Source organism: Euphorbia lathyris, chromosome 2 (assembly GCF_963576675.1).
Source record: "Euphorbia lathyris chromosome 2, ddEupLath1.1, whole genome shotgun sequence".
In the NCBI taxonomy this organism is placed as follows: Eukaryota; Viridiplantae; Streptophyta; class Magnoliopsida; order Malpighiales; family Euphorbiaceae; genus Euphorbia; species Euphorbia lathyris.
The window spans coordinates 7,436,170-7,462,950 of NC_088911.1; the positions used below are offsets into that span (position 1 = coordinate 7,436,170).

Consider the following 26,781-nt stretch of genomic DNA (forward strand, 5'->3'; position numbering starts at 1 on the left):
TGAAATTAATCTAAGAATTAAAAAAATAAAAACAAATAAATATAGGGATCAAAATAAAAACTAAAAACAAAATAGAGATTAAAATGAAATTTTATAAGGAGAGTGGATGTTCAAATTAGTGAGAGCGAGAGGAAATAGAATGGAAAGGGTTGGGGAAATGAGATTAGAGAAGTTAGGGATAAATTCAAAACAAAAAGATGGTAAAGAAAATGATTGAATTGATAAAACAAACACCAACAAAAAGAATGAAACCTCCTCTTTCTCTTACCTTTCCTCAACCCCAAAACAAACGATCCCTTAACTAATAAAAATTGATTAATAATGTAACAAAAGGAAAAGATTAAAAAAGTAACACTGTTGATAGTCTAGTGAGAGAGAGTCCCACTTCTCTCTAGAATTTGCCCCTGCTGTAGGTTTCGTCCTTTCTTCCTCACTGATCTACTCCTCCCCTTTCTCCTTTGCAGTGGGTTTTTTCCTACCTTCTTCTTCGCCTACCTGATCTACTTCATCTTCGGTTTGTTTTCAGTTTCACCGACTGCCATCCCTCGGATCTGCTTCTTCTCGGCCAAATGAAGAGGTTTAGGTTGACAGGGGTTGTTGGACGACCTAGAAGGAACTCGGGATCTCTTCGATTTCTGGTGGAGCATCACCGTCTCTGGCCGGATCTGGCGGATTCTTGGAAGGTAGTAGATCGTGGGAAGGGGAGACGGACAAGTACTCTCTTTGACGGTTCTCTTTTCAACGGTTTCCTTGCCTTCATCACTATGTCGGTTGTTATTGCTCAGGTTTCAGTACCTCCGTGCAACCATATATGGTTAGTACGAGATTTTCGGGTCTGTTCCTAGGATCTTCCTTTCCAGCCGACTAATGAAGGTCAAGTGGTTCAAAAAGCTTCGTACCAGCTCAAGGATCGGGCTTCCAACGTGTTTTGCCTTTTCACTGATCTCATTCGGGTTGTTTATGACCTTAATGTTAAATCTGTTGTTGGAATTTTGTCCGTGGTATTTAGATCCTTGTTAGCTTTGTTTTGATACTTTATTGTATCTGGTTTATTTCCGTCAGCGAACCGGGTTGTCCTTTCTATTGTTCGGATATCGGCTCTCAATCTGGCTGTCTATTGTACGTGAATGATTTGATTTCTTAATGAATTGTTTCTTTGTGTCAAAAAAAAAAAAAAAAGGAAAAGATTAATTAATGAGAAGACAAAATAAATATACAATTTTTCTTAATGGAAATGAGAGTTTATCATTATGACGGCGTTATTTCTTATTTGAAATTCTGTCACCCGTTGAAATATTTGAATTTTGAATCTTCAAGGAAGTGGGCCCCATTCTACTTCCAAAAGCAGCCATACACAAGACAGTAGTATTCTTGTTCTTGTAATGACTATTTTTACCTTTCTTTTTTTATTTTCTTTTTGTACCCTTTTGTTCATATATGCTTCGTGTGGCCTACAAGTCTGAAATTACATGCTATTACAGCATCTCCAAAAGGCTTCTAGTGCACTCCTTAAAAATAATATAAATAATCGACTTTTACTGATTTAAAAGTGACTAAGACATATCATCTCCGACAATACTTCTTATATTCACTCCTTATTTATTATTTTATCATTAAAATTATTAATTGTTGTTATCTTTACCAATAGTGAAAGGAGATAGACTCTTTAATAATAAAGTACTAATAAAAAATGAGTTAAAAGGTACTAAGAGGTGGAAATAGGCTCTCTATTAATATTAATAGAGAGGATGGAGAGGCTCTTAGTGATTTGAGAAGCCACTAAGAGGCTGTTAGAGCTGAATTTTTATTCCTCCTCCTCAAATTTTAACTTAAGAGCCAACTTAGCAGACTGTTGGAGATGCTCTTAGATTACATGATACAAAATCCTCCATACGTTATTTTTAGGAATGTAAATTAGTCATTTATGAGCAACTCCCATATTCCGCTTGATAAAAACGCGATCGTATAATTCGTAATATGACGAGCTTAAGTATAACGAAACTCGTTTCAAAAACCCGTGAGCAGATTCGGTGATAAATTTATGAATAAACTTATTGAAAATACTCAATTATTATATTTATAAGTAAGTTTGATTCGATTATTTTATAATAATATTATTTTTATGGAAAAATATAAAACTACGTAGTTTTAAATATTACTTTAGTTTTGTAGGTTAAAACTAGTAGTTTTGTGTTAAAGAGATTTCAACTTAACATAATTAATGAGTTGTTTGCGAGTAAAGTTTATGAACAGAATTGACAAACTGCTCGCGAGCAAAATACATAAACAAATAAACGAGCTGCTTATGAGCAGCTCGTGAATAGGATGTTGAGCTCGAATTCGAGCTCATCCATTTTCTATCGAGCCGAGTATGAGGAAGTTAAAGCTTAGCTCAACATGGATCGATTCTAGTCCTGGTTATTTTATTATTTAGGTTGCTTAGTAGGTAACGTGGGATGAAAATCTATGAACAAATTCTTTGTCCCTCTCATAAAAAAAAACACTCATTTTTTTTAAATATTATTTTAATTAAGTGAAAACCTTTTTTTTTTTTTGTGAGAGTAACATAAAATGAGACAAAGAATTTGAGATATCTTGATTTTCTTCAAGTAATGTGTGTTGTTTTAGGTTGACACTTAAATCTTTAATGTGGTTATAATTTATCTGCCAATACAAAATGACACAAAAAAAAATTAAAGTTATTATTATATTGTCTCATATTTTTGCGTATTATCTTAATTAATAAAAGTAATAAAATTACAATTATTATTTGCAAATACTGCTTGAAGCTTTTTTTTTTTTTGGTTACAATGGATGGGCTACCCCGAGAAAACAGGGGTGGCAATTTCTGAACGAAAACATGATTACAGAGCCAATCCGACTAACACGACACGATTGACACGAAAATCATTTTTCTACCTTTTATAACATATAAAACCATATGGAACATAAATATGAAATAACACGATTTTGACACGAAACACGAAATTGCCACCTCTAGAAAACACCAAAAACATACCGACCCTTAAAGATGAGTCATTCTGGGAAGCCCAGAACCACAAAATTCAGAAAAAAGAATGCTCTGGATGCCTGCAAGAGGCGCATTACACTCGTGAAAACCTAAACTCGAACTCCCTGCGTAGTTTGTCATCTAATCAGCTGCCATGTTCCCTTCCCGTAGGATATGAACGAGCCGCACCTCCCAATCTCTGTCATATAGACCATGACACGCCATAATAAGCCAATATAACGATATCGTTGAACCACCTCATGAATAACAAGCTGAATTACTACCAAAGAGTCCATTTCGAATACTACCTTGCGGTAATGCCTAGCTCATGCGTACTTGAGGACAAACTACAAACCTCATAGTTTTGCCAGTACTGCAGTGCAAAAACCAAGATTCACCGTCACACCTCATAACCACTGACCATGCTCATCATGTAGGATCCCTCCAACCGAAGCGAGCCCGGGTTTCCCTTGCTTGCACCATCACTATTAAATTTAACTCATCCGGAAGAACCCACCTAATCAACACCTCTCTAATAGGCCGATTACAGTACATCTGTTCTATACGGAACGCCTAGGTAATTTTTCTCGCATTGGCCAAAATAAAATCCAGCTTATTGAGGATAATTGGGATGCTAGGCTTAAAGATCAACGAACAGTGCCAGCGCCAAATCCACCAAACCGTGGCCGCAAAAAGGACCGACCACTCAGTCCCGAGCCAAGTCCCCCTCCTACTTAAACCATCGCGAATCCAATCCACAAACTCCAAGCTATTAAAAACTAACCAATCTGTTGCTAGAATTAAATTTCGCAAAAATATGAGTAGCTTTATTGCAGTCGCGAAGAATATGGATAGTAGATTTTGGATAGCCACAAACTGCAGGATAAAACAGACCACTCAATGAAAAATACGAATTCATATTAAACAGTATGAACCCAGTCAGGATACACTTAAATAAGTGCTCAGTTTCGATTTCGATTTTTAAGAGAAGCAGACATAAATTTTGCAGTGTATGAAAAACGAAAATAACTCAGCTATATATAGAAGAAAAAAGAGTTGTTGTGTTAAATAAAAAAATATAGTGTCCACATCACACCACACCAACCTGATCGGACGGCAGCGGCGGCAACGGAGAGTGTGTCGTGGTCAAACATCATGTAGGTCCTTACTCTTTCACAAAAGTGAAAAACCTCTTGAGGCATATCCAAATATGAGGGGACCTTCTTTATAAATAACATTCCGAAATAATATGTAGGCAATATGGAATGCTTTTACACTTCTTTAATCTTTTGAAGATAAAGCTTTAAGGCTTTTTTCACAAATTCAATTTGGACCAAGTGGCTTAGCCCAACATACACGAACCTGACATAATACTAACGACTTTTGGATGCTCATTGCTAACATGTTAATAAAAAAAATGATATAAATATTTAAAAAATACTAACATATCCTCTTATATTTTTAAATGTCACCGTTAACATAGGTATATAGTAAAATCACATATGATCCGAAAATATGGCAGGCAATCGACACTAACCTAATTAGGTTGACTCGATTATAATACAAATTTTTTTTGGATTAGGTTAGAAAAGACTCATTTAACACTTAATCCAATAATTCACACGACAACAACCCGATAATTATAACCTATAAACTCTGGGGTTAAGCTATGCTTACTTTGTTTTTGACAAAGTAAGCATTACTTTGTTTTTTCCACCATTGGATAGTGATGAACTTTGACAAAGTAAACTCATCCAATGGTAGAAAAAACAAAGTAAAACTTACTTTGTCAAAAACAAAGTAAGCATAGAAGACATCCTAAACTCCTACCTATAATTAACAGTTTTCCCTTTTAAAAGTTAAAATATGAATAAAACAAAACTAACCAACTGTTTTATGATTGGTCAGATGCAATATTACATCCAAAAATATTGAAAATACATGGTTGGAATATAATGGAGTAAATATAGGAACAGTAGTATAGTATCTTCCAGTTCTAGAATTCTGGTGGTATTGCCCGTACTCTTTTGGACAACATTACCCAATATTTTACAGGTGCGCAAATTAGCAATACACAAAAGTCAACCGCAATATCAATGATGTTTTAGTATGGATATAGCTATTCACAAAAGTCAACATTACCCAATATTTCCATATTGATATTTTTATCCTTTTCATATTTTTTCTAAAAACTGTTGATTTGGTTCTCTCTTCCAATCAAAATTGGAATTATGGAAATAATTGATGCGTGACAATTCAAGAACCTCGGAAATAGATGATTAAGATTCGGAAACATTAAAATTTACGTTTTCTTTATCAAAGAAATTATGAAAAAATGCATGGCAATAGGCTGATCAAAACTGAAATTATGAAAATAATTGATGTGTCACAACCCGAGAATCCCGAAAATTGATGATTATGAGTTGGAAAAATTGGACGGGATACATTTTTCATGAAAATATACGTTATTCAATGGTTTCTCTCTTCCGATAAATTCTGAAAATAATTGATGAGTTGCAAAAAAAAAAATTGAACGATTTTGCATTTTGGGGTCAATTTTTTTTTTTACCCTAGGCAGATATTCTGTCCGCCTAGAGTAAAAAAAATTCTCTAAAAAAAGATAAAATTTCAGTTTTGAAAAAATATTATGAAAATGGCAAAATTGTCCAATAAGTGGCAGTAACTATCAATTTGAAGGTGGTAAATAGCAATATCTTTTCTTTTTAGGGTCCAGTAATTTATATAAAATTTGAGTTCCCTGAAATTTTCGATTTATTTTCTTGGGTAATTACATCCATGCCAATGAACTTTACTCATTTTGACAGTAATCACTAATTTCAAAATTTCTAATATTATATCACTATATTTTAATCAATACTTCAAAATGATCGTAACGATTTTAGAATAAAAAAAATCCAAGAATTGATGATAGTTTAAACAATCTTTTAATCCTTTAAAATTTTCATTTTGATGTCATTTATGTGTTGTTTGGTTAGGAGGGAGAAAATGAATTTTTAAAGAGAAAGATCGAGAAATTATGATTTTGAAAAATAAAAAATGTGGTTTTACAGTAAATATCATTCTAAACAACTTTAACTTTTGATTATTTCTATTTTGAGGCCGTTAGTTAAAGTTTAGTCGCCATAATATTAAAAAGTGTAAAATTGCATGACGTTTATGTTACTTTTTGAAATTTAGTCGTCATACTGTGAAAATGAATAAAGTTCATTGGTTATTAGTGTAATTTTCCCGTTTTTCTTATTATTAAAATCATAATTTTTTATTTTAGGCCTAATACACAAATAACCCCTTGAACTTGTCCAAATATTACAACTGCACCCCCTCCCACAACTTTCAATTGTAACAACTTACCCCTCAAACTTGTCTAATTGTAAAGCGTAACCCCTCAAACTTGTCCAATTGTAAAACAGAACCTCAAATTGTTGACATGGAATGTAATTAAAGAAACACGTGAAATACAAAAGCTGCAACGCTCGTAGAATGTGATAATCAGATCTTTCGACCCCAAATAATTACTAGTATTTAAGTAATCAAATCCTCAATTCTTCAATTTATTCTTCAACTTCTTCTTCTTCTTTTTGTTATTCCTATTCGTTTTTTAGTGATTTCTTGATTCAAAATTTTGAGATATTATCGGGGTGAAAATGTGTTTGTGGAGAAATAGCTCCATTGAAGATTTCATGGCGTGACACGAATCCGAGGAAACGTTTTTACAATTGCTTCAAGTAAGAGTAAAAAAAATCCAAATTTGGGATATGTTTTACAATTGGACAAGTTTGAGGGGTTATGTTTTACAATTGGACAAATTTAAATGGTAAGTTGTTATAATTGAAAGTTGAAAGGAGCAGTTGCAATATTTAAACAAGTTCAGGGATTATTTATGTATTAATCCTTTATTTTAACACATTAAACGCTTGATCAATTATAACCATACTCAATTACGTGTATTTTGTCAAATTAATTATTGTCAACATATAATTCAATCAAACCATCGTTTCATGTGATTTTTTTTTTTTTTCCATACGTGTACTAGTTTTTCGTTATACTAAAAATGAGTATCTTTTAGTTTGACGATACTATAAAAATAACCGTTAACAACCTCAAATGAAAAATTCTAATAATAAAAGTTAGTACCACATTTACTATAAAACCAAATTTTTTTATTTTCTAAAATCATCGTTTTTGAAAGTTTCTCTCTTTAAATATTCACTTTCTTCTCACTAAACAACTATAAATCATCTCAAAATTAAAAAGTTGAAAAATTTAAATTGCTTCAAAAATCTTCAAGTCTTCGAATTTTTCAATTTTAAAGTAATGGTCATTTCAATTTTGAGGCCATTGTTTTTAACAAAATGAAAAACCTCAGTCATCTTCTGGTCACAAAAAAAAACCCACTCCCCTTTTGGACAAAAAATTACACAGACATAAAAGTAGAAAGTTTTTTTAAATTTTACCAGATAAATTACATTTGATGTACAACTTTTATCATTTTTCACACTTTGATGTACAACCTTCAATTTTACATACAAAACTGTACAACTTTTTGGTAATCTCCCACTAAAGTATACAACCAGTAATTATGTCCGGTTAACACGCCACATCAACAATTCAACCTCCCTAAAAGTCAAATTGCTAGCGTGACATGCTGACTCCACGTTGACCGGTCAATTTTTGACTTTTAGGATGGTCAAATTGCTGACATGACGTGTTGATTTCGTATTGACCGTTCAATTACCAATTGTACACTTTTGTGGGAAGTCATCAAAAAAATCGTATAATTTTGTGTACAAAATTGAAAATAGTACACCAAATTATGAAAAAAAAAGACAAAAATTATACACCACATGCAATTTAACCAAAATTTATCCTTTAAACTACTTTCCATTGACATTTAAAGTTTCTACACAACTATTAAAAAACCTATTAATTACCCTAAAAATATCTCAACATTACCATGTTACCCTCTTGCGATTAATACTTAAATCTTTCTACAAATTTCTTTCATTTCATCATGAGCACAAACAACAACAACAACAACAAAACCTTAGTCCCGAAATGATTCGGGGTCGGCTAACATGAACCATCATATAAAACTGTGAGCACAAAATTGAAAATAATACATTTCATGCTCATTGAGAAGTATAAAACAACATAATTTGAAACAATTATTTTTCCTCAAAACAATAATTATAATGAAACAGAAAGAGTATCAAAAGTGCATATTCTGAATAGAAATGAAACTAAATAAACAGCTTTCTAACTGAGTTTTATGTTTAAAGCTGGCCTTTTTTCGTCACTAGAAGCTTAATGTATACGATTAGCTCAATGTATAAATTGAAATATTAAGGACTTTGAGAAACCAAAACCCAAAACACCATAGCCTCATAATACATTTTCCTTGATATTATACATTAATCTCACATATGATATAAAACATGTATAAATTATTCAGCAAACTCTATGTATTTTGTTTTAAGTTATTATTTACTGAGAATATATACACAATTAAGATCTACAAACTCATTATGACGACGAATTAAGAAGAATGAAATATATTAATTTTGCAACAAAATAAAAAATTAATAATAATAATAATAAAAGGTGAGAAAGAGGGTGAGAGATTTTAACCGAAGGAGAGGCTTTTATGTGTCAATGGCATCTTCAGGCCTTCTGGTACACCAATTTTGGGTACTCAGGACTCCACATGTTGTTCTTCACATATTCTACTATTTCCTCCTGCACATTACATTAATTGTCAATTCAAGGTTTCCTATATGATCCCCAGTAGACCTGATAATTATCATGTTCGTGTCGTGTCGTGTCATTTCGGGTTTGTGTTAAAAAGAGTAAACCAAACCCAACCCAAAAACTTTTGTGTCACAATTGCATTAACCTGTTCGGGTTAGTGTTGATTTCGTGTCGTGTTTTCGGGTTACATGTAATTATGTTATGCATATATATTAATGATAACTTTTAAAAATAAAAGAAGATATGATACTATTTTTAAATACTTTGTGTCATTTTTACATTAGTATGTTGACGCAAACCATCGAAAAGTCCGTTAACAATTTAGGAGGTTCAAATTATATTTGCAAGTAATAATCATAATTTTATTATCTTTATTAATAAAGTAACATATAAAAACACAAGAGAATATAACAATAATTTTAAATATTCGTGTCATTTAAGGGGTAAAATATCAACCCTAACCCAACCCAAAAATTTGCGTGTCAGTTTCGTGTCAACCCAAAAAAGACACATTACCTACTAAGCTAAACCCAAATACTAAAATTACATGTCGATTTTGTGTCGTGTATACTTTTGCCACATCTAATTCCCAGTAAAACAAACTACTATGGTCCGGGTCCGGTACCAGACTCCTATGATCCACAATAGAGCAAAAATTATACTATGGTCCTGAACCAGAATGGTCCGGGACCAGTGTAGAAGGTCTCCCGGTAGAGAGACAGGTTCGATACCAGATTCCTATGATCCATAGTAGAGCAAAAATTCTACTATGGTCCTGAACCAGAATGGTCTGGGACCAGTGTAGAAGGTCTCACAGTGTTTGTATGTGCGTGGCAATCATACTATCAGTTTCAGTAAAAAATCATCAAAACCAAGTGCATGTTTGCAATGAGGTTGATGGTCACTGAAGTTCGGGTCTAGTTTATAAAGCTCGTTAAACTTCATTTCCTCATAGTTTGTAACTACTCGATCTGGAGTGGGTGGGGTTAGGGTAGAAGGCCGGGATCCTAAGGAATAGCGATGAGGACAAGAATGAACTTATCCCAAGTGAAGAGAGATTGACTGAGGCTTTATTAGTAAGGTGGATTTTGGCCAAAACATACAATATCTACACGGTGTTAGATCAATCTGTTACAATATTAGGGCCAAATCTCCGTGTACAATGTGTGTTAGGGGATGAACCAGGCAGAAGCTGGTGGGTTTGTAACGACTCGGTCCAGAATGGGCGGCAACGAGTAAAAAGCCTGAGCAGGGTGCATCCCTAAGGGCTGGCTATGGTGGCAGGAATGAACTGAATCCGACATTAGAAATGGAGAGAGTGACTGAGGCTTATCACATGTAGACACATTTTAAAATCATGAGGTTCAAGGTGACCAGGAATGACTATTGAAATAAACTGCGAAGTTCTTAAATTTCAATGACCTTTGTTGCATTTACCCATTGTTTGGAGGATGTCGCAAATCATCCCCCTTAGAGAGCGAGTGTGTGTGTGCAGTCATACCATCACTTTCAGTCAAAATGATCAAAATCAGGTTCACATGTGTGATGAGGTTGAAAACTTTTCTGAAGAAAAATTGTTTGGAGGTGGAGGAAGGAAGCCATAAAACTGGTTTGAAATATATATATATATATATATATATATATATATATATATATAGACATACGCAGGTGTGTGCACATCCTAAATTAACCTAATCACTCGAAACGCTACAAGTTCTAATTGCATTTTTGGTTCAGTTGGTATAGTGTAAGTGAACTGGAGAAAATATGTTGCAACATCTAATAGACATGATAACTTCAATTTGAGGTTTCATATAAATTTCAACTTTAGAGCAATACTTTTTTCACGATATAAACATACCTCATTAAGCTTCCGAAGCTCTCGAGCATCCATCTCACGGTAACCTTCTACGAGATCCTCTTCTATGGCTTCCTTTATCACAGCTGCAGCTACCTGCTGTGTTATATCTCTTATTCTGCAGAACGGAATGAGAACCATTAGTGCCTATAGATTACAAAGCCTTGCTTTTGAGAGCAAGTGACTTGCTACTAATGAGACTTTAAACGTACCTAGAAGTTGAAGGGTATATGATTCCCTGTAGAACCTCCTCTTCGGACATATACACAGCTAGGCTTTAGTTTTCATACGGTCAAACAAATCCAAATTAATGACCAAACAACACTTTAAACAATTACAAAAAAAAAAAAAAAAAAAGAGAGAGAGAGAGAGAATCAAAATCCTATTCTTTGTCAATTGGTACACAAAATATTAGTTTCCTAAAGTTTTTTCGGCCTGTTTCCAACTCCTGATTCAGATTCTGGCCAATCATATTCTGGGTAAATACACCTACACCATGGCCACTCAACTTTGCTCTTACTAACATTATGGGTCACTCAACTACAAAACCGGACATAAACGTTACTCAACTTTGCTTTTTATTAACATAAAAGTCCCTTATGAAACTAAACAATCTCAAAATGACATTTGACAACTTCAAAATGGAAAGTCCAAGAAATGAAGTTGTTTAGAACCACATTTCAAGTTTTCGATTTTTCAAATCACCAATTTTGGAGACCTCCCTCTCTAAACATCAACTTTGTCTCTCCTAACCAAACCACACTTAAATAACCTCACCCCCAAAAAGTTCAAGAATAAAAAGTTGTTAAAAGTCAAGGACTGGCCAAAGATCAGGGACTTTTATGTCAGTAAAGGACAAAGTTGAGTCACTTTTATGTCCGGTTTTGAAGTTGAATGGTCATCATGTTGGTAACGGCAAAGTATGAGTAGCCATTGGTGAAATTTACCCATCGTATTCTCGGTAAATGTCACAAATATCAACAGTTGAAATTTTCAAGAATTTATTGACTAAATTTTGGTAACAAATGTTTTCTCAGAATTTAATGAAATGATAAACAAATCAGCTATTGTAGAAAGAAAGCATGATATTTACCATTCAGCTGCAGCCTGTAGCATGCCATCAGAGACGATCCTAGAGCCTGAGAGAAGAGTCCCAAGCCCAATACTGCAAAAAAAAAAAAACCAAGGAAAGAGAGTTGAGAATTTATAGGGCCAAGAATGAAAAGTCTATATCCACATGCCAAGTGAAGCTAAGTCGAAGAAACTGACCCTGGAAAGAGATACATGTTGTTACCCTGGTTACAGTGGCCAACATGACCGTTTCCTGCAAGATGAACAGCAAATAAAGATCTAAAATTGAAACGAACTTGAATATTTTTATCAAGCAGCAGATTAAATCAGAGTAGCCATAGGTCAAAGCATAAAAATATAAACTATAATATGTACCGAGATCCACATTATTGAATGGACTTCCGCTTGCAAATATAATATTGTCACCCACAATGGAAAATGCTTCTTCAGCGGTGCATTCAGCTGTCGCCGGAAAAAAAAAAAAGCAAATAATAATATCAGAGTTTATGAGCTGACCAGAAGAAGATAAAGGAATAAAAATGCAATACCATTTTTTGTAGGGTTTGACATGGCAAAGATTGCTGGTCTAGTAGAAGTTGAACTTCTGAGTGCCTCCAGTACCTAAATAGTATATGTGAAACATCATTTGCGCATTGCACTGATTGCATAATTTATTTTCGACTTTTTTTATATTTTGAATAAATAAGATTTACAGCAAAACCTGATCGAAGTAACACAAATTATCCTATACCTCCTTAGAGAACAATCCCCCAACAGCAGATAATCCAAGAAGGACATCAGGCTTCACCTCCCGCACCTAGCTAGCATAGATTTTCAAGTTAAGAACAGATAACCATTCACGGGTACTTCAGTCCTAATATAGACATAAATTCCATCCTTATAAAATGTGTTCATATAAATTGTGCAGTTTTACGAACCACTTCTGCAAGACTTGCACCTTCCTTCAATCCTTGACGGTGTACTTCTTTGACCTTCCTTGCAAATGGTTGGGCTTCCGGATCAATATTTTCACGTTCTTCTGTAATCAGACCCTGCAGATACTCAACAATTTTACAGTCTAACAGCGCAAAGGACCATGGGACTAGGCACTAAGACAAGCTTGAAACAGAAAGATTAAAGACAAGATTGAATTTCAACATTAGACAAGCTGAGACCTTGCGCAGGAACAGAAGATCCTCACAACCTCCACCAATTTGCACAACCAAATAAAAGAATTTATAACAGGTTGACACCAATGAAAGTCATTAGGTGCAACATTAATTATCTAGAGCAGACTGCTCTTTATCTGACCATACCATGTTTCTATAGTTATTAAGATTCATGGACACCAGTTTACCATATTTTCTGAAAACTGGGTTTGACTCATTTCAGTTGTTCTGGATGGAAATAAGACAGATTATTCCCTTGACATGTGCTATTTTATTTTGTAGTAGCTTAATTCATGTGGCTGAAGTCGAACAATCTCCAAGGGTCATTATTCCAGGATATTTCAGCTTAATATGGTATTCTGCGTCATCTAAAGTTTCTGAAAATTCATTCTTACGCATGGGAAAATCCTCATGTAAACAAAATTTTCTGCTTTATTTTCCTCATAGATTCTTTTCAGGAGGAAATCTAAAACTCACTTCATCTATTATATATTAAGCCCTTTGGGGAGAGGTTTCGTTGTGGGAATGTAATGGTCTTAATTCCTGATGGAAAAATAAGTCCACATATTCCCGAGCCTGGATCATAAACCTCAAAATTCAACTAGAAACAAAAGTATGATAAATGATAACAACTGAGAAGTAGATCATGCCAAGAACTCAAGATGAATCTATCTATGGCAAAGAGCAAGCATTAATTTGCTTTTATACCAAGTAGATCAGAAAAGAAAGCAGAAGTTCAAGCATGGAATGTGACCATGATACATCTACACTAAAAGGAAAATGCCTTTCACCTCAGCATCAACTACCCAGAACTGACTCCTTGCACTTTCAAAAGCACTTTGATTATTTCCCAACATCCTGGCCATTGTTTTCCTTGCAGCATTGAGAACCCCTATTCCTGCACTGAAGATGTAAGAGGATTCAATAAAAAAGACTTGAGATACTGTAACATAAAAAAGTAACTTTAATGCGAGAAACAAAACATAACATCATATACATGTTTTAACTTGGCAGTCTCTATGGCCAATTTGAGAACTAATTGACTATATCCATGCAACACAGTACGCACAGAAAGTTCCTTACGTTGCCAAAATGGCAGAATATACAAAACAAGTTCATGACATTGATAAATGGAGGTGTTCACAAAAAGCTAATTGTTATGCTAAGATGGCAGAATATTTTTCAGTCTAGTTCAGTATAGAACACATAGCAAGTTCCTCATATTGCAAAGATGGAAGAATATACACATAACAAGCTCACGATAGTGCCAAGATAGCAAAATATTTAGATCTCCGCAGCCTAGTTAAACCTGTCTTAGTTTAGTGCTTAGCCAAACAATAAAATTTGATTCTTGTGCTGCACAAACTAGATTTTAACTCTCTACAAAGAATACTTTGTGCCTCTAAGGGCGAAACCAAAAGGAATACAAAAAATACATGTGCACTATAAGATCAGATGGTTACGTAAAACAATCTAAAATTGATTGACTGTGACATCAGAAGTGAGATAACAGATAACGGATGTTACTTCTTAAATCTGAACATGGAATGTAAATGTCTTCTTTTACTTTTTTATCCGTATTTGTGTCCGTGGGTGTGTGTTTAGAGCACCTCAAATGCATTGGGCATCCACAAGGAAGCATCGCCAACTAACCTTCCAGCACCAGCAACAACAATCTTTTGTTTTGGAAAATCAATCATTGACCTGCCTTGTGCCCTTACAGCTCCTAAAAGGCCAGCAATCGCAACCCCAGCTGTACCCTATACAATGAAATCATGAAGTGAACTCGTATTAGAACATATAACTGGGATTAAAATGAAATGTTACACTGAAAAGGAGTTACAAAGGAAATTCCAAGCTCATAATGGTCATGGGTTGAGAACGGCAATTGAACTATATGAGATAGAAAATAGAAATTTCTATTTTCTATACTATTTTCCATATTATGCTAGATAAATGCAGTCTAGTAAAAAAAAAGTAATTTGATGTATGTATGTTTTGCATATATGTTTCCCTAGACTCAGTGATGTTCATTTTTAAGGCAGTAATTACAGCAACCCTTCACATATCTTATTCCAGGTGGAGCTCCACATCAACTCCATTTCTTCCCTAAGTTTATATCTGAACTCAGTTTCATCTTCCCTATCAATTTCTTTTAGGTCTATGATGCTCTTGTCCAGCAGTAATAGCTCAACTGAGTGGGATCATTCATTTCCTCCTCCAATGTCCATTCAGAACCCACAATTAGCTTTTGAGCCTTCTTTTTTTTGTGTATGTGTGTGTGTTTTTTTTTTTTTTTGGTGGGGGGTGGGGGGAGAATTGATGTTCCTAGTCCTAACTTCCTATCTTCTAACTACAGAAGGAATGCTGGGTTGGAAGCACACAATGCCTTTTTGAACTTTTTTATTTCCCTGAAAAACAATTTCTTTGTAACTTTATTTTGCAAGCGCGCATGCCTCAATCATATGCTATGCTAATTCAGTGCCATCAATTTATACTTCAAAATTATCCACAAAAAAACAATGGCATCCCAACTAAGAATTTTTTCATATTATTGATAATTAACAGTTGAAACCAACACTAGATCCCTGTATGATCATAGATCAATCAAGAGCAGCATTAATATTTGGCCCACAACTTAAGATGAGTGCAACATGGTTAGACAGAGTTTGCAGATTAAAACTGTGACAGAAAATCTACATTTTCAGTACTAACAGCCAACCCAAAGATAGAATGCAACTTCACCAATCCATATTTTCTCAAGAGCATATGCCAAATTAAAAATTATTTATGTCGCTGACAGGCATGATTGTAGGAACAGGTATCACTTCTATGGAGTCTACAAAAGATAGGTCTCACAGTGTTGTTCTAGATAATAAGAAGCTATAATAAAAAGGGAGAAACCCAATCACCTGGACATCATCATTGAACATTCTGTGGGTGTGCCTATAACGCTGCAATAGCTTGAAAGCCCACTTGCTTTGGAAATCTTCAAACTAAATGAACTTAGTGTTTTAGCATCTCAAGAAAAGTAAAAGCCAGTGAAGTAGAGGGAAATATTCTATAAGTAAATTAGTTGATTACCTGCACAATAACATGTGGCCAACGAGTAAACACTGCCTCCATGAATTCGTCGATCACTTCCACGTACTCATCGCCATCAAGACGGTGTTGTTGCAATCCTAAATCTATTGACAAAAAAATATGGTAATCTTCTTCTTACTGAGAACAAATCATGAATAAAGCATGAGAAATAAAACTGTTTAAGTTACTAAATTATCTAAACTCCTTGTCTATGAATCAAGATTTGTAATAAAAGCTAAGAAGTTCAGGTCATGCTTACCCCCACAAACTACAAAATCTTGATATTTGGATGAGTCAAGATCTTATTCACTCCACAACTACAAAATCTCTTAGGAATATAATCGGTTGGTTGTAGGGTTCTCATGCATTTTTCAAGTACAGACCCTGACATTTTATGTTAACATACCTTAACGGGCTGTTTGTTAGAAGGGATATAGGAGGTGGGATAGGGATAAAAAACACGAGATAAGTTATCCCGTGTTTGTTTGAGAGATAGAAGAGTGAGACAGATGAGAGATTAGCCTCTTATCCCTCAAACCCTATACCCAAGAGGGGGGTGGTATAAGGAGGTGGGATAAGCTCCTGCGATTTTAATAGGATGGAGAAGTTCATCTTATCCCTCAAATCAATTTTATGCAGTTTAAATAAGGTTAAAATAGTAAAATGTATTATTTTATCCTTATCCCTATCCCACATACCAAACATTGAATAATAATTCTCGACTGTCATATTTTTATCCTTATCCCAACCATTTATCCTTATCCCTATCCCAACCTTTATCCTTATCCCGCCCCGTAATAGTAAGCATCTCTTTTTTAAACCTCTACATAAACTATTTATGACAAGAGAATATGATGCAGAACTCATTTTGACAACTGGTCCAACACTGCCACAAGGAAATAACTTTGGATATGACCAAGAATTCATGTATGATTTTAACTAGGTTTCACACTTTGAATGGCATTGTTATCTAATTTGGAAGAAGATACAATTATACTCAAAGGATCCAAAGTTCTTAGGATTTCAGTTTCCTATGAAATATATTTATATGATTTCTTATGTAATTAGGATTTATATTATTATCTAGTACTTATCTTTTCCTGTTTAAATGTATTTAGGTTAACTAAGAAATTAAGTTTATTAGAATTACTAATGCTAGAAAGATATGTAATTTCAGGTATTGTAATAAGATTCTCAACATTATTAATCACAATGTTATGAGATTTTCTGATGAGAAACCTCTCCCAACACAAATCAAACCAAGAAATAGAATACACAAATAGATGAAGAATAGTATAACTGATTTAGTATGAGATCCAAATGGATGAACAACTCTAAACAAACACAGGAAGACAAACAAAAGCAAATGGTAAATCTATGCCGAAGCACAGCCCAGGGAACGATCCCTCTCTCCTAGCAGTAATACTAAGAGACCCAAATACCCAAATGAATAATCTCCAAGCTGCCTTTCTCTTACCATACAACATCTATATATACTACTCACCCCATACTCACACTAAACCCCTGATATAGCTAACTATAGCTAGGACAGCCAAGTATTCCTTTTATTCCTTTATTGTCCCTGCCATATTCTTGTTATGTGCCCGCGAATAGGATCTCGTCACAGGTCTGTTCACCGGAAAATTCCTTCGAATTCCCTTGTTGCTCCTGTTTTTCGTAGAACCTATTTTGAAAACTCGATAGCGATTTGTGAGAGATCGCTAAAACTCCCTGTATCAATTTCTGATTAAAATTCTCGATATCTTTATTCCATGAAAATCCCCCTTTTATAGAGGTACAATGATTCCTGATCAATAAGGTATCCTATCCCAACTAGGATTCTACCCAAAGTAGGATTCTAACCGATAAATACTAAAGACATTCCTAAATAATAAAACTCCTAAATAACAAAAGACTTTTAAATAATAATAAAAACAAGTAAATCTGCCTAATTAATAAAAGACTCCTAAATAATAAAGACTCTTAAGTAATAAAAATCACTAAATAATAGAAAATAAAACCAACGATCACAACATTTCTTCCCTCTTCGAATAGAGCTTGTCCGCAAGCTCGAATTTAGGAAGGAATTCATATTTGTCATCCTCCTTCATCCTCTGGTTCGTCCATCAAAAGGCAGAAGAGTTTCTTACACTTATGTCTTGGTGAGTAAAGTTCATCGCAATTAAAACACAGCCCACGAGCCCTACGGTCTGCCATTTCAGTTTGGGACAGCCTTTTGATTGGAGGCAGTGTGTTGTTACTCATGTTTGATGTTGTTGAGGTGTTACTCGCACAAGTCTTTTGATCATTGACGTCGGTTTGAATCGAGGGTGACTTGAGCCCCTTTGGGACTACCCATGAAGAATTGGCTTGCCCCATGCTTAATCCTTGGCTGATTAACAACTTCCTCTCAAAAGCCCTGGCAAAATTCATGGCAGTAACTAGATTTGGAGGATTTTGCATCTCCACATCCATCCTTAAGGTTTCAGATAACCCAGCAGTAAAGAAGTCAACTTGTTGTTCAGCCCTCACAGACACAGCCCTCGCCAGAAGGGTTTGAAATTGTTCCTGGTACTCTTCCACCGTTCCGGTTTGTCGAAGGTTAGTTAATTCACCCAATGGATTACTGCTCAATGGTGGCCCAAAACGCAGCAAACAATAGGACTTGAACTGGGCCCAAGTGAGTCCGGACTCCTCTTGTTCGAGTCGGTAGTACCATAATTGTGCTTCTCCTGTCATGTGAAAAGCAGCTAACCCTACCTTCTCTCTTTCGTCTGTATTTTGATTGCTGAAAAATTGCTCACAGCGGTACAACCAGCCTAAAGGATCCTCCTTTCCGTTGTAAGAGGGAAACTGAAGTCGGCTATATTTTGGAACTGTGTTTGAATTTCGGTGACCTGTTGTCTCTGATTCCTTGCTTCCAGTTGCAGCTCCACCCTCAGGTTCCTTTCCTTTTCCCAAAAGGTGTAACTCCAGCATATGTTGGATTCCTTTCATGCCTTCTTTTAACTCCCGCAACTCGTGGCTAAATTTTTTATCAGATTCGGTTAGCCGGCGATCCAGATCCTGAACCTTGGCCGTCCATTGCTCAAAATCACCCATGACGATAGGCTCTGATACCATGTTATGGAACCGATTGAACTAAAAGCTCGAACTAATAGTTAAGGTCCAATCATAGATCTTATATTAATCTCCGACACATCTCCACACGCAAATGCCCCTTGGGCTTGCAGCGTGCACAACACAGGCCCAAATGTTATGGAACCGATTGAACTAAAAGCTCGAACTAATAGTTAAGGTCCAATCATAGATCTTATATTAATCTCCGACACATCTCCACACGCAAATGCCCCTTGGGCTTGCAGCGTGCACAACACAGGCCCATCCCGCCATGTGTTTTAATTCCACAAATTAATGAGGTTGTCGGGACTCGAACCCTCGACCGTTTGGTCCTAGAGGCTCTGATACCAATTTGTTATGTGCCCGCGAATAGGATCTCGTCACAGGTCTGTTCACCGGAAAATTCCTTCGAATTCCCTTGTTGCTCCTGTTTTTCGTAGAACCTATTTTGAAAACTCGATAGCGATTTGTGAGAGATCGCTAAAACTCCCTGTATCAATTTCTGATTAAAATTCTCGATATCTTTATTCCATGAAAATCCCCCTTTTATAGAGGTACAATGATTCCTGATCAATAAGGTATCCTATCCCAACTAGGATTCTACCCAAAGTAGGATTCTAACCGATAAATACTAAAGACATTCCTAAATAATAAAACTCCTAAATAACAAAAGACTTTTAAATAATAATAAAAACAAGTAAATCTGCCTAATTAATAAAAGACTCCTAAATAATAAAGACTCTTAAGTAATAAAAATCACTAAATAATAGAAAATAAAACCAACGATCACAACAATTCTCTAGCATTTTCCCTCAAATTTTCTTGGTGGATTCCAAGATTTTCTTGCTTTTCAGTATTTTTTCACAAAGTTCATCATTCGCTGTATCAGAATAGTTCTCCCTTATAGAAATATCATTCTCCATAAGGTGCTCGGAACAATTTTAAAAATCATTGGACAGAGAAAATACTTACATAAAGGGTCATTGAGCAGCTTCTCATTGTTGGTTCCAACATCAATCATGACAGGAAGCACCTAGTACAGAGAAAAAAACACGCAAGTTTCTATCAAGAAAAGAGTAACACTGGAATAAGACCATATACAGAAGATGAATATATGCTGTTATTCAAAAATGAATAAAATAGAAACTTCCAAAGTAATGATTTGACGGCAACATAATAGGGAACAAGAAACATATAAGAAAAGACAATACAGAAATATACAACTTGATGAGAAACACGAGCTCAAATTTTACAAAAACAATATATGTAATCAACACGGACTCGCAGTCAAAAAAAATAGAACCATGGCGAAACAACAAGAGTACTAAGGGAAAGAAGCAGTATTCTGAAAATTCAATCAAATTTGAATTTTCAATCATCCAAAACAACCTAATTTAGAAAGAGGTAAAAATAACTCGTATAAGCGTTATGAAATGAACTCTGGCCCTAATCACAAAAGTCAAACGCAAAAAAAAAAAAAAAAAAAAAAAAAAAAACGATTGATAATCATTATATATAAAGTAATCGAGGAACCAATCTCAAATGCATTTCTCAAATGTGAAAGTCCTAAAATCCCTATCTGGAGATCCTGCATATATAGACCTTACTTTCTGCAATATATTCAAAAACTGCTCAATACTCAAAACCAGAATAGAAGGAAACGAGCATCAATAATAGAATTTTTATTTTATATAAAATTATTGCATCTATAACCTTAAATTCACAAGTATAAACAATATGTTTGATGGCTACCTCATTTGACCAGACAGCAACAGTATGATAAACTGCTAGTTTCTGTGTCAACATGCAAAATCCAGCAATTTTGACAAGATGCAGTTATGATCCACTTCTTTCCTTTATCGAAAATATAATAAAATAGTTATGTATATGTGAAAATTCATGCTCACAGTATATCTCCCCCTAAAGTCCGCATTTTGTGGCTGTCCAGTCCCATTGAGAGTATAGCAACTGTGGGATTAAATATATGCTTCCTCGGAAATTTAACAAGCTCTGAGGTCTAGCTTTAATATCTAACAAAAACATATATTCCCCTTGTTCTATAAGATAGAGATGCGACTGTATAGAAATGCCAATATAACATTTTTTTTTTCTAATAAAACAACCTCTGATTATGAAATCACAAGAGGAAAAATGGACATCTTATGCAAAGTGCATTCAATCTTAATGGTGCCTTTAGCTTTCCACATAATATGGAGTTTATGGGCTGGAAATTGTACGAGTCATGGGGCAGGGGTTTGTCTAAACAAACTAAAACTTCACAAATTCCAAAAAATAATATAACTTGAAAGATAAAAGAGAGTGGCCAAGGTACACACAAAACCAAACACAGAAACTAATGGCCAAGGCACATATAAAGCAAACGAAGGAAATATCTGAAAAGAATAGTACATAAAACATCTAAACTTGGAAGATCTGAACCAACAACATAAAAATTGGAATGTCTTTTAACTTCTGCAGGAAACAAGCAACATCTGGGGTACCAACATACCCTTTGAGGATTTATTCCAGCAGCAGCAACATATAAATCCAGCTTCCCGATTGCAATTCCAATTCCATGAACTCCGAGATCTCCAAGACCCAATATCCTGCTTCCATCCGTAACAACAATCATATCAACCTGCAGTTGTCACAGAAAAAAAAAATTGTTAGTAAAATATCAGAACCTGGACCCTGAAACTGATACAAATCAAAAGCCCTTTTCATAAATCACAGATTCTAAAATCCATGGCATACAAATTAAACAGTTACAGACCATATGCTTTTTCTTCTTTTTCTGGTCTTACAAATAAAACAATTCTAATTCCAAAAAGAAGTTATATGGTTAACAGCATGACTAACTAGTAACTACCTGCTCAGCAGGCCAGTTGTAAACCATGGACATCATTTCTCCACGATCCTCAGCACTGAAATACATTCCTCTTGGCCTTCGAAACAGACCACTGTAGTTCTGGCAAACAAGACCAACAGTTGGAGTATAGACTATGGGTGCATATTCTTCAATATTTTCAATCAGAACCTGTCAAATTCAAAAATAGTATAATTTTTTTAACTGCCAAAACAATATAACATATAAATGATAGTTCACCATAAGCTCTCACGACAGAATTTTTAGACGTGTATGGAAATGAATATGATAAACAGAGAACAGGTTTGCTTCCCTAATCCAATCATAGAGAAAGACCACAAAGAAAGGATTATGTCAGATTGGAGAGAGAAAGTCCTAACCTCTAAGACTCTAACAACAATTGAAAAGGTGCATAATTGTGCCTTGAACAATGATGAACAAATGTAGCACAAAAATAAAATGATATCTTTTTCTAAGCAAGAAAAAAAAATACCATTATTAAGATGAGAGGGGAAGTAGATACCCACTTTATAGTACATTGTTTCATTCCTGTCATGCAACCGATTAAGTATGCGCCACTTGGCCAAGGCATTTGGATCAGATGGTCCATCCCTTGCATGAACTTCAAGCCTCTTCAAATCAGCCACTGTGAAGGTACAAAATAATCCATGTCTACTATTATTAATAAGAAAGTTGAGAATACTTGGTATGCTAACAAACAAGTACAGACATACGAACTCTAATGCACATAGAAGATCAGCACTGCTTCAATAAGACTTCGAAACTTACTAAATCGCTTAATTTGCTGGTCAGAAGACATAACATTAGGGGGAAGAAGTCCTCGAAGATCCAGACGATCACGTTCCGTTATAGAAAACGCTGTGCCCTTCACATTGTATAAATTTCAAAATTAAATGAATTGACCAATTAAATTGAACAATTCACATCAATGACACTGCAAATTGATTCAACAAAAATACAAGGGAGACAAATCAATCTTCAATTGAAAAGCAAAGTGATGATTCAAAAGGAGGATATGTGAGGAGTTACCTTGTTAAACCAAGGATCGTGAAGAATATCAAGGCTTCGCTTGTGCACAATGGTGGGACGGTGGCCCTCGGTTGTAGTGAAAGATCTAGTAGAGTGAGCAGCCAGAAAAGCAGGATTCGTAATTCTTTGTTTCATGTGTTTGATCAGAGACGAAGAAGCTCTGATCTGATTACGGAAGTTCGACATTATTTTCAATGCTATAAATTGTGTGAGAGATTGATGAAGATGAAAGTGAAAAACCCTAGCAGTAGAACAAGTGGTATACCAGAGGGAGAGGAACTGAAGAAGCAGAAGAGCTTTCTTACTGAGTTCTGAGATTAGCTGGGAATCTCTTTTTCTTTATTTTTTTTCATTATTATTATTTCGGTTTTCTCATGTAACTTTGGCCGTTGACCCTTACTTTAACTGAATATATTAGACAAAAATCATCTCATGCTCACATCTGGAGAATTACAAAACTAGCACTTTTAAGGTGTTAGTTTTTTTTTATAACTCATTTTGAAAAACTCACCAAAACTAACACATCTCATTAACTAAATTTCAACCTTGCCCTTGTCTCTAACACTCCGCTCCCTGCTCTCTAACATTCGAACTTCCATCTCTCTAACCTAACACCCTGATATCCCTCTCTCTAACTTTCCGGCGATTCATTGCCCGATTCTGTACATTTCATCCGGCGAATCTCTGTTACTTCGAGTGGACATGGCGAGAACACGAAGCTCGGACAATGAATCGAATTCAGAAGGAATGACAAAAAAGAGGGTAAATAACTTGACTTTACATTTGCGATTCTCTCTTGTATTGTATTTACATTTGCTGGGTTCTTGTATTGTATGTACATTTATTGGGTTTGAGAAGGAATCTTTCATTTCGTTTACTTCTTCTGGTGTTAGGGTTTATCTGGGTTCATCTGGTGTTAGGAAATCGTTCGGTTTTGTCGAAATCCGTCGATATGTATGTTCTATCGACAACCTAATTATAGATAATACATAGATATAGACAGCCTAATTGTTGATGGAACGTCTATTTGCCGATAGAACATAGATATCGACGATATATTTGCGGATAGAACATAGATATCGACTACCTAATTGTCGATAGAACTTATATCGACGACCTAATTGTCGATAGAACATATATATCGACGACCTAATTGTCGATATCTCTCTTATTTTAGCCTATGTTAGCTCATTCTAGCTCAACGTTTTCATTAGCTTAATTGTATGTTAGTTGATGATATATTTACAATAAATTTCAGCATGATCGTGGACACAAGAGGAAGAGAGATGAGCCGTATATAAGCCATATATAACAACTCTTAGTACCTTATAATAGAAATGTGGTCGTGCTCCTGCAAAAACATTGTTCATATATTAGCCGTATATAACAAGAGGAAGAGAGATGATCGTGCTCCTGCAAAAACATTTTTCATATATTAGCCGTATATAACAACTCTTAGTACCTTATAATAGAAATGTGGTCCCAATATCAAACCTGCTTTTGTGCGTCTCTCATGAAACCATGCTTGGAGGATTGTCCTTATATACTCAACCAACAATGTGATCGGTAAACGTCTACCGTCTCCCATTCGAGCGTTGAATGATTCTGATATGTTTGTCGTCATAATGTTATACCGACGTGCGCAAAAGTACGCACGTGTCCATTTCTCTCTTCAAGCTTCCTCTAGGTAGTCTGCTGCCCCCGGGCATAATGTACGAAGTCTGGCGAATCTTTCCTGGAAATCAGAGGTCCGCCAAGCTTTTGCAACTTGCCAATACGCTATGTCTAACTTTTTTCTGCCCCTGAATTTAGCCTTCACATTCTGTTTTAAATGTTGAGCACAACTTCCATGTACCGCATTTGGATACACCAAATTGACTGCATAATCAATGCTCTTATTCCTGTCTAATATTATGGCTAGGTCTTCAACATAACCAATACATTCCTTCAACCTGGTGAAGAAATAAGCCCATGATTCATTACATTCATTCGGACCAATTCCGAATGCAAGTGGATAAATTTGATTATTACCATCCTTGCCAACTGCAACATAAAGTACTCCGCCATATTTAACTTTTAAGTGTGTTCCATCTACACATATAACGGGGCGAATATGTGCGTGAAAACTCCGGATTGAAGCACCCATAGCCATGAAGAAGAATTTAAAATGATCTTCATTGTCAGTTTCAATATGTATCATCGTACCTGGATTAACAAATTTCAATATCTCACAGTAGTCAGGTAACAACATGTACGATTCTTCAGGTGAACCACTAGTGCTATCTACTGCCCAACATCCTGCTCTCTAAGCTTGTATATAGGATAGGTTGATTGAAAACAGTTTTTCAATCTCCCAAATGATGTGACTTGGACGGTACACTCGATTATCCATATCTAACTTATCACTAAGTATGATACCTGCGATTCGTTTCCCCGCTTGCCTATGATGCGGCAATAGTTATCCACCCCTATCGCAAGTGTGACTATCCATACTGTCAATTCTTCGGAGCATGAACATATCTGAACCTAGTATGACTCCACCTCTAGCCCGCCACTTGCATGTGTCAAAATGTTTGCATCGGACCTCAAACAAAGACATAGTTGATTTGTGCACCTTCCATTCGAACATATTATCAATTGTATATCTCCCAAGTGCATCTTGCAGTTCTCGTTTGCTTTTGAACATATCGTGCGCCTTCAAACCACCATCCCCTGAAGATTCTGTAGTTTTCATCACAATGGCCGGTTCCTCTGGTACTTGTGGAACATACCGAAATGGATATGTTCTCCTTCTCATTCTTGCTTCATCATCAATCTCATTCAAACTTGGTTGAATATTATCAATCGATGGTTCTGAAACAGATCTTTGGCGATCATCGTTATCATATATGTGATCATCATTGTCATATCCATTGTAATCGTTATCATATCCATGATCATCGTTATCACAGCCATTATCATATCCTTGATCATCCCGGTTCACTATATTCTCATACCCAAATTTGTGATCCAATGTAATATCGTCTAGCCCAAGAAGAGATTGGGTATATGGATTCATGACATGTTTTGCCGGAGCACGAGTCTCAATTGCTATGTTGGGAACACAAGAACTTATCCTGGTTGCCGCTGCTTCAGCAACAATTGGTCGCCGTACTTCAGCAACATTTTGTGGCCGTACTTCAGTAACACTTGGTCGCCGTACTTCCGCAACAATTGGTCGTCTTACTTCCGCAACATTTGGTCGCCGTACTTCAGCTACAATTGGTCGTCTTACTTCCGCAACATTTGTTCGCGGTGTCATAGAAACATATAATGGCATCACATCGTGTTTATTCCATCGACAAAACTCAACGAATCCAGTAATATCACTGTCATCCACTATGTCTGCTAATCTTCCAAAAAGTTTATTTGGACCGTATGTTGTGTGCATTGCCATTTGTATGTCAAAACAGGTTGCATCAACATTCAACGAAGCGTGAATTCTATCCATCAAAGTTTGATAATCAGTTGGCGTTGAGAAATGGAGCACCTTCGATTGACCACCAACGTATATCATTGTGTCCATGGGCCCCTCTTTTTTCCATTCTCCATCCCACGAAAGCATACACAGACAAGTATTCGGGGTGGACATATTTCTGCATTATCATTAAAAAAGAAGTAAATTATATATTATTTGTAAATTAAAGAAGAAAGCTACCGAAACATACCATGATATACACATTTGAAACTATAAGATCCTTCGATATATGTCGATATAACATAGATATTGACACCTATCGGCACA

At 35.4% G+C, this 26,781-nt stretch overlaps 1 protein-coding gene across 1 annotated transcript; it reads right to left on the bottom strand.

Moving 5' to 3' along the window:
- Nucleotides 1-8,388: 8,388 nt before the first annotated feature.
- LOC136220971 (NAD-dependent malic enzyme 62 kDa isoform, mitochondrial) lies at nt 8,389-23,365 on the bottom strand. Its single transcript, XM_066008844.1, has 19 exons — nt 22,998-23,365; nt 22,737-22,833; nt 22,475-22,593; nt 21,951-22,118; nt 21,591-21,719; nt 20,054-20,114; nt 15,962-16,065; nt 15,790-15,873; nt 14,531-14,637; nt 13,669-13,780; nt 12,647-12,760; nt 12,460-12,525; nt 12,257-12,329; nt 12,084-12,170; nt 11,907-11,961; nt 11,731-11,802; nt 10,850-10,912; nt 10,641-10,755; nt 8,389-8,767 (listed from the first exon to the last, which is right to left on the bottom strand). The coding sequence occupies exons 1-19, from the start codon at nt 23,181-23,183 to the stop codon at nt 8,693-8,695; spliced, it is 1,887 nt and encodes a 628-aa protein (XP_065864916.1). The 5' UTR covers nt 23,184-23,365; the 3' UTR covers nt 8,389-8,692.
- Nucleotides 23,366-26,781: the final 3,416 nt, after the last annotated feature.

Coding starts and splice junctions, on each gene's coding strand:
- LOC136220971 (XM_066008844.1), bottom strand. CDS start 23,183: ATGTCGAACTTCCGTAATCAGATCAGAGCTTCTTCGTCTCTGATCAAA. Junction 22,119..22,474: donor ATGAAACAATGTACTATAAA/GTGGGTATCTAC, acceptor TGAATTTGACAG/GTTCTGATTGAAAATATTGA. Junction 11,962..12,083: donor ATTCAATAATGTGGATCTCG/GTACATATTATA, acceptor TTCATCTTGCAG/GAAACGGTCATGTTGGCCAC.